Below are 9,212 nucleotides of genomic sequence, written 5' to 3'. Positions count from 1 at the left end.
CATGTAATATGGGGGAGTCAATCTGGAACTTGTGAAGGATTGACAACAAATCTGAGTGAGGGTGTGAGAAATTGGATTGGTTCTAATTAAGGTTTATGACAACTGCTAATTTTGCTGAACAAGTAGTTCTGTATCCTACATTCAAATTAACTAGATCCATACTGTGAGATATGGTCCGAAGGGATGGCAGGCTTGCTTACCTGCCACATTAAATACATGCACAGGTATGTCACACAAAATATACTACTCGAAACTTTTGCAAATCTTACTTGCAACAACAAAACCTTTCCTAAAATATTACAGTCAGAATTCACAACACAGGCATTTGACAGCAGCATCTGGTTGCATTACAACATGCATGTCTACACAAAAGAGTTTTACAACTGATGTCAATATTGTTTCAACAGTTCTAAAGAAGACAAACTAAGTCCACCTGCACTGCACGCCGCATTTCTCATCAAATGGGACAACTGGATATTGATTCACCAAGACCCTGCCTGTATATTTTCTGTGTTGAATGTTTGTCAGCCCATTTTAGTGTGAGTAACGCTCTGATTTTACTACCACAGTAACAACGCAGCTCTCCAGACTGGACAGAAAAACGCTCCAGAGTTATCTTCCCGCGGTTATAGATCAGCTACTGCCGTACAAATGTGGGAGTTCAGGAAATACGTCTCCGTCCAGTCAGATTGGACAGTGGGCTACCCTGAAATTGTACTGGATGTGTTGTGAGGTGATCCATCCTCGATATACAAAACGGTGCCTGGGTAGATTTAGAGGCCGTGCCGCTCGCATGGAAAAGCCATGTCCGCCCCCATGACCCAGCGCTATGACCTGGCAGTCGTAAAACTGGCTTCGACATTGGCTTTGACGAAAAACACGATCAATCTGGGAAATTGATGACGCAGTCCAAAGGACTTAGAGACGTTGTCACAGGCTTGCCACATAGACTGAATCGGCACACTTCTTGCTTCCCACAAGACAACCAAGTCATCAAGAATGCTCGTGGTACAGGCAATGGGATGGGCTGTCCTTTTCAAACTGTCACATTTTACGACCTCTACTTTAAATCTAAAATCAAGAAGCAAGTAAGGAAAACTTGTGGGAGTTTAAAGTGGTAAAATTTCATCACCATTTCCAAAATTCTTTTATGCAAGTCCATCATCTATTGTTCACTTTTTGCTGAATATGCATATGGCTAACATTCACATTGTACATTAGACAGCTATCCCTCCGTACTATGTACATGTAATAATATATCAATATGTACCTGGCAATCAACTTTAAATCTATCTTATTACTTTATTGATTAAAAGCAACGTTGTGCATCCATTTTGAAATGTGTTGAAATAGTCGTAGGGATTTGTCGATACCAATTTCAGCCCCTAAGTACCCAATGACCATGACACACCGGCGAGCCATCATCCACACTAACTTTCTTTAAGCGCGGTATTGATTAAAAGCCAACTTTCCTACAAAATGCCACTTTCTTCAAAAGGCATTACTGACGTCCCCACAAAGTGCGTCTCCATGAATAAAGCCTTTAATCCCACAAATGGGTTATTTGTTGCTTCAAAAAGTGCTTTTGACAGTTGGCTTATCAAGGGATGCCATCAATCTTGACCGAGCAAAAACACTGCCGGGCACAATCAGGCTGATTGGCTTTGTCTAGAAAAAAGGGCCTTTGTGCGGGAAAAAGTTGTGCTGAGCGGCACTGCCGATAAAGGCATTATGGGTGATCCGGCGGTGGTTTTGCCATTGTTTCTGACCAGAGAATCCATCTGTCATGTCCAGCCAGGAGAGTGGTCGCCACCAACGTCCAAACTAATAATGATGAATATGGAGTGGTCAACTGCCCACATCAACTATTGGGATGTTAGAGTTTGGATGGTTCAATCACAAAGTATCAAGATACAACATGATCGGTCTAATGCATTGTTTGATATAAAGATATTGGATCATTCAAGTATGCTTATGATCGTCAGAAAAACATGGTCATCCTTTGTTCTATCGCAGCAGTTGCTCCACAACACCAATGAAAAAAAACAGTGGAACTTGTATAAGGTTTGTCAATAGTCTTAATACATTCCACAACTGTTTTTTAGGCATGTTTATCATGTAAATACCTGTATAAATATGTTAAACTTTGTGATAAAGTTTGCTGACATATTTTTTGCCATTTGTTGGTTAAGATCATATTGGCACATTTCTCATAATCAAATGCTATCACCTGCCAACCTCATTAGTCCATGGACACTGTGGAGAAACAGATGTTACTTCACACTGGGAACACCCCCTGATAGATTGTTCTAGGGCCACACTACTTTCATTTCTTGGTTCTTGGATGTTTACAGGAAGACAATGAAGTACAAACTTTAGGAGGAAATGGAACAGGGATCCTCTGGTAAACACAAATGCTACAGCAGGAGCCAAAAAAATCAACATAGCAACAATGGTTCACTTTTCAAACAAGGAACCTTTTTAAACATTGATATACATTGATAAACATATATATTTTAAGAAAAACTGGAATATTCCTCACTATTGGAGCAAATTTTTTTTTCTATTCTGTAAGGTACATTGTACATAATGGTCTATCTATTCTTTATTCAAATCAGAGAAAAAATTACATGAGGAATCTGACAACCAAAAGAGTAAATTGGTGTAGGCTTTCAGCAGAAACGCCCTGATGGATTGTCCAGGGTGATCACTGTGAGGACCACAATCTATGAGACACCAGAATCATTCTGACATCCCTATGGCGACACAAAATAATCCATCCAGGTAATGAGACCCACGGTCGTGAAAAATTTACGGACGTTGTCATCCCCCCTTCATGTCATGTTCATGTTCATTGTTCTGGCCAGCAAATTACATTACGGCCTGTCCGACAAATAAGTGCACAGTCGTCTCTTTTTACACGTCAAGAGGGATGCTCCACTACAACAGACTCATTAACTAAGACAGCTTTTTTGAGAGATATGCGCCATAAGTTGTTCTGGCTATGATGAAAATTTGGGTAGAGACAATCCCAACATATATGACCAGAGCCAGTGTGCATTTACAAATTGCTAAACTGCTAAAGTTGGCACACCTTCAATTGTAGATCCTCACAGTCACAACTTACACATACAGCAACTTGATGCCGCACTGAGTCAAAGAAGAGTTCACTGCGAGGTAAATGTAGCCATTACGCAGACACATCAGCATTACCTTGGCAAGCACAACTCACTTTGAAACCGCTGCAGTGATTAATCAGCATTGATTAGGAGCTGGGCATTTTTTACTTCATCAAGACAGACAACTTTAGGAGACATCAATTCAAACTTCCTACTACAATAATAGGGATTGAAGGAATCACTGTTTTTTTGATCATCTGCCATTCTTGTAAATCATGGAAACACAATACGACCATGAATTTTCCCTTCCATCCAGCAGCTTAAATGCCAGCGTGCTCACCAATTACTGTTGAATCATTTCTCCATTGAGGAACACACAGCCAAGGCCCCATAAGTCAAGGGTAGTTTTGTGGATGGCTTCTTGACAGATGAACAAAAGCTGCGGAGAAAGTGTATGCCTAGGGGGGCATTTGTACTGTGTGTAACAGAGTCACTTAGATAATTGTGTCGTTTCAGTCAAACAAGAAACTGTGTCATTGCTGAATTAAGCTACAGGCAAACAACACGGAAAGAAAAATATGCTATAAAGCATTAAAACTTGACAAAACACATTAAGCCACATAACATCTGTTTTTTCTTCCTTTCTGCTACTTCTTCTCATACATAGCATAGTATAACATTCACAATTATGTAAAATGGGCATCCAACCCAATAAATCCTCTGCATCAAAGCTGATCCAATTGCTTATTGCTTAACACATGTTTAAGTGTCCCTGATAGTAACATTTGACTCTTGCTCTAAAAATGTAAAGATTTGTGTCTGAGAAAATATATTTTAAAAATCTGGAATAAGAATTGTCACTCATTTTATAAATAACGACAATTACTAACACAGGGCTCGAAATACTGGGTGCATGTGTACCCAGGTGCACCCAAAATTGGAGCTGTGCACCCAATTATTTTCTGTGGGTGCACAGGGTGTACCCAAATATTTTCTTAGGTTTATGTATGTAAAGATATCAAAGTACTAGTATACAACATATTCTTGACATCTAAGTTAGAAAGATAATAAAAATGTATGTCATGGTACTTGTTTAAGAATTTGATAGCTTGTAACTAAGTATTATTATTAGTTTATTACTTAAATTTAACTGGTGCACCCAATTTTTTTTTGGTGCACCCAATTTTTTAAGCTGGGTGCACCCGCGCACCTAATCCCAAAAATGAATTTCGAGCCCTGCTAACATAACCTGAAAGTTGCAAATACATGGGAAAGAATTGCCAGTGCCAGACCAAGGATGTTGTATAACGTCCTTGACCAGACAAAACTCAACATTTTGAAAGTCTGTTAATCTGCTCCCAGAAGTGTTGGGGAGTGTCTGAAGAGGATTCGTCTCACTGTTGGACCTTGGTGGCAGCAGTTCAAAGTATTTTTCATCTGATTCACTTCTCCCACACAGAAATGAGAGGAAAGGTTAGGTTGCAACTTTGGCAGACATTGTTAAAGTTTCACCACTTGAATCCCTCTGGAGTTCCAACAATTGATGCTTTCTTTCAGCAGCTGTCACCACCCCATGGCTCTGCCTCTATTATGACTGTGGCATGATTAGTTGTTCTCCAAACTGTCCCTGACATTGCTCTACGGTGAAGCTGTGCTAGATATATTAGTCTTCCTTAATGGCCTCTTTCATGAGGAAACTTCTCTAGGATTCAATCCTTTTCTTCTTCTCGTACATTAGGAAATACTTTAGACTGGACCAATGACAAGTAAAAGGCACTCCCTGGCAAAGCTTTCTATCTTCATTTTTGTGACCTGGTCTGTAGCTTAATTTTCCTTAGTACACATTTTTTTGGCTTAGACAAGACACTTCTTAAGGATTCAATACTAAAGAATCTCCTTGTTTGCAGACTTGTCCAACAAGGAAAATGCACTCCTTGGTATAGTTTCATGTCTTATTTTTTTTGTAATCGGTAATGTGTATATTTACATGTATTTTCATTTCTATATTTCAATCCAAACATGGATATAAATTTATTGTTTTTGTTGCATCTCTTCTTCTCCTGTCAAATCTTCAAATTGATTAACTTTTTCATTTGGGGGTCAAATTTTTTTTCACTTTAACAGAGGCCTAAAAGATTACTTTATTCAGGGTTTTTGGTCATTTTTAAATATGTATATATTTTGGGCTCCTGTGCCCTGGTAGTACAACCTAATGACCTGAAATTTGGTACACTAAAGGTGCATGAGACATATGCCCACAGGACCTAATCAACACTTATTTTTGACCATAAATGTGTATTTTTTGGCTACTATGCCCTTGTATTAAAACCAGATTTTTTTTGGCTATGTATGTTAATATACCAACCAAGCTGAACTCGTACTGCCACTTTGTCAAATCACATGACACATTGTACATTTTCAAAGTTGAACTAGCTGGCAACCAGGCTTTCAATCCAACACTAACTGCATGTCAGTCTAAAGTATAAACCCTCACAAGATGAGAGCAACAGATGACAAACCTGATGGGAGGATGTGAGAATTTCAAGGCACGTATCATTTACGACATCTACAAAACTCCCAGTTCGCCATTCTTGAAGTAAAACAACCAGCTGTGGCACAACAAATTTGGAGAGAACTAGTGAGATACAATCCTCCCTCACAGTCCTGTAGCATCTACATACATCATCAAATCAGTATTAGTATTGGTTAGCCAATTTTACAAGGAGGAAACGTCCATCCATCCTGCCCTTACCATTCCCAAAGTACAGTTCTTACTACCAAATACATCATTCAAGTTCTGGTCCGGCCATTTGGTAGATATGGGGACCATATATCTTGGTTACCCTCACGATCCGTGACGCGATATTTTCCAGATGCCTACAAGAAGATAGTTATGCAACTTACTGAAGTAATGTTCTGATAAATCAATATACTTCTGGCGGCATTAGATAAAACAACATGGCACATCTAGCTCGCTGGTCATCAAACGTTGCAATAACCATTGAAGCCATCGCTTTTTATTGTGCTGGAGGCGTCCAACTGACTTTCCGAGTTTATACCTAGTACATTTAGAGAAGAAAGCGCTGATATCCACGTCGTAAAGAATGTTTCAATGATTTATTAGCTTGTTGGGGAAAAGAGTCGGGAAGATTTTTGTCCGACTTTCTGTCCAAATGCGAACTCTATATCAGTGCCCAGAAGGTGCATTGTGGAGGTGACGCGTACAAACATCATTCATAATTGACACGGAGGTCCCAGTCGAGGGAGCCCGCACATCAAGACCGTTTGTCAAAGTCTCTCTAATTTGTGACTTTGGCTTTTCATTTTGACATCTGTCTCTGACTCATCGCACCATCAATCAAACAAATTCCCTCAAGACTAAGAAGTGTATTAAAATCTTCTCTCAACGTCTCCCCAATTTGGTCGACAGCAACTTTGCCTGATGCCACCTTCCTCAAACTATCATCCCATCCGTCTTGCCTTTACCGCGTTTATTACCAGTGTTATAAAGCTGACAGCTATGGGGGTGCTAAATTGTTTAAGACCTGACAGCATTTTCAAAGTTCTAATGCTCCGTACATAATGAAGAAGGCAGTTTCTCAGGTTGAGTACACCGGGGGATTTGGATATAATCTATGATGGACATTAGTGTGGAGGGGAGAGGTCCATAAATCTTTGTAAACTGGAAGAAAGGCGCTCCCTGTATGCTTCCAACAATTTAACAACACCTCCGAAAGGTGTCAGTCCTCCAGGGAAGTCATTCACGGCAATTTATGGAATGTTCCATCTTTATGTTGTACTGGCCTCGTAGGACCAATGGCTTTGTTTCAAAACCGAGCTGGAGACCACAATATTACTTTGCGGCTCACAAAGACATAGCTGGGCGCTCCCAGTGGAGAGGTAGAGTGGGTAGGCATGAGGGCAACATGTCAGCTTCCGGTAACCTCAACAACAGCTTTCACTTTTAATAACATGTAGACTCTAAATAGTACTGTAAATGCCTTTAAGTTTGCAAGATAAGTTTGGGATTTAATTTTTGAAGATAAGGCTGAAGCTGGCTTGGTGAAGACTTGTTTGCTAATTTGGAACTCACTTTTAATAACATGTAGACTCTAAATAGTACTGTAAATGCCTTTAAGTTTGCAAGATAAATTTGGGATTTAATTTTGCAGAAAATGGCGTCTTCGCAGTGGTTTCAAGTTTGTGGTAGTGCTATGGCACATACTGTACGGAAATGGAAAGACCAGTTTTATGTTTGTGGCTTTTTCAGCCATCGCCAGTTGTACAAGATGGAAGTACCAAGCGGTCACCACTAACATAAAAGCCCAGTGAAAATTTCAAGAATTACAGTAGTAACTAACAGATACTTGCAACACTTGCAAGATATTGAAAGTGTGAGATGAAATAAAATAATTTATTGCTTTCAACTTATAGATATCTAATAAATAAGAAAATATTATTCTAAAAGGAAAATTGCTGAGGTATTTCAGAAAATTGATGAGACATTTCACTGCTATGCATTCCTGAATTTTTAGTGGTAGGAAGATTTTGCAGTTGTGTTAGTCTGAGATATTGAGATAGTGAAAGGAGTTCATAAAAGGAAACCTGTTCCTGATCATGAGTCTTTTATTATAAAGTTACAAAATTTCACCTAAAAGGGAAATGTGAACAAACAACAAATCTTCTTCTCGGTCAGGTGTAACAGGCCAGACTACACCCCTTGCCATTCAAATACACCATTTAAATGCATGGGACATTTAAACCAGGGGTACATTCCAGTCTGTTACACTGGTTCATGCCCCCATGTACACTGACCTATATCTCTGGTAGTCCTCTTCGTCCTTGTCCTCTGCTGACAGCTCGTTGGGGCAGGCCACGTTGCCCAGCAGGCTAAGGTAGGTCAAGTTCGGACAGCTGGTGTCAACCTTGTTGAGGAAGTCCTCCAGATCTGTAATGTAGCTGGGGTTAAGGAAACATACTTTTCCACATTCTAATTTCCCTCACAATGAAGGAATGGATTTCTTTATTTAAGGTGCATTGACCCATAGCAACTGTAACACCACTGACAAGTCTATCTGGTCAGGAACGTTTGGCCTAGCAGTTATTGCATTGAGTTTGTGAGCTGGCGGGTCAACGTTCGAATCCCGGGAGCCAAGAGACCGTTTCTACTCCCCTCTAGTGTTGAGTAATGGCAAACGCTACATAGGGATACCAAACTCCAAGAAAAAGAAATGGGGTAGTAGCTTATAATAGTATAACAGTGGGGTTCAACTCTACAACCATAGCCAAACTTTATCAACTGACTAGGTAGACTGCGTCAATACAAGGTCAGAACTTGCGATCTGTGGCCGCCTCCAGTATTTACAACCACACCGGTAGATCCAAGGAGTCAGGACATGTTGAAACAACATCAGCTTTACGCGCCAGTGATGGCCAATATGTGTTTTATTGCCACATTATACCTTCCTCAAAGCAGTGCCGCTGACTGGTCACAGGGAGACCGAACGACTTCCCATGGAGGCTACAATAGCAGCATTAGTGTTTTACAACTTGGATAAACGGATTAGGGGTTAGTTGTCTCCACCAGAGATGCCCTTGGGGTTGCAGCAAGGTGCATGGGTGGTATATCCTCCTGACGTTTACGAGGAAAAATCAGATACACCAACAAGTACTCGGGCAGCATCTGGATGTCGCTCCAAGACTTGACGTGTAATTTTTTCATCACACCAAACTGCCAAAGGGAGTGACGAAATGTTACCTCCATGGAATATGGAGGTACTGTTTTGGGTGAGTCCATGAGTGAGTCATTCTGTCTGTGTACTTGTGTTTTCAGATATTTGCAGTCAGTATAACTTCAGAACCACTGGATTGTAAGGATATTACATTTTTAGGTATGTGGATAGGGGTTGGGAAGATGAAGGTTAAGGTCGAGTTCGATTTTGGGCCTCCTGGTATATGACCTTGGTACTGAAGCAGAACTTATGGTTTTTGTATATTTTATTCTGGACATGTTACAGTTTTTTTTTTGTGGTAGATAGCTATTGATATAATGAAAAAGTGGTGAAGGTTTGGGCCCCCTAGCAGCTTGCTCTG

General features: G+C 40.2%; 1 protein-coding gene across 2 annotated transcripts in view; it reads right to left on the bottom strand.

The window, feature by feature from the left end:
* The window catches only part of LOC118411294 (leucine-rich melanocyte differentiation-associated protein-like), a 66,078-nt gene that overhangs the window by 14,573 nt on the left and 42,293 nt on the right, over positions 1 to 9,212 (bottom strand). For both annotated transcript variants that reach the window (XM_035813478.1, XM_035813477.1), the window contains exon 5: positions 7,935 to 8,074. In XM_035813478.1, coding sequence (XP_035669371.1) covers positions 7,935 to 8,074 — 140 coding nt within the window. The remainder of the gene's footprint in view (positions 1 to 7,934; positions 8,075 to 9,212) is intronic.

Source organism: Branchiostoma floridae, chromosome 3 (assembly GCF_000003815.2).
Source record: "Branchiostoma floridae strain S238N-H82 chromosome 3, Bfl_VNyyK, whole genome shotgun sequence".
NCBI classification, from domain to species: Eukaryota; Metazoa; Chordata; class Leptocardii; order Amphioxiformes; family Branchiostomatidae; genus Branchiostoma; species Branchiostoma floridae.
Note: the sequence above shows the minus strand (reverse complement) of the source record. Positions and strands in the feature narration are given on the sequence as shown.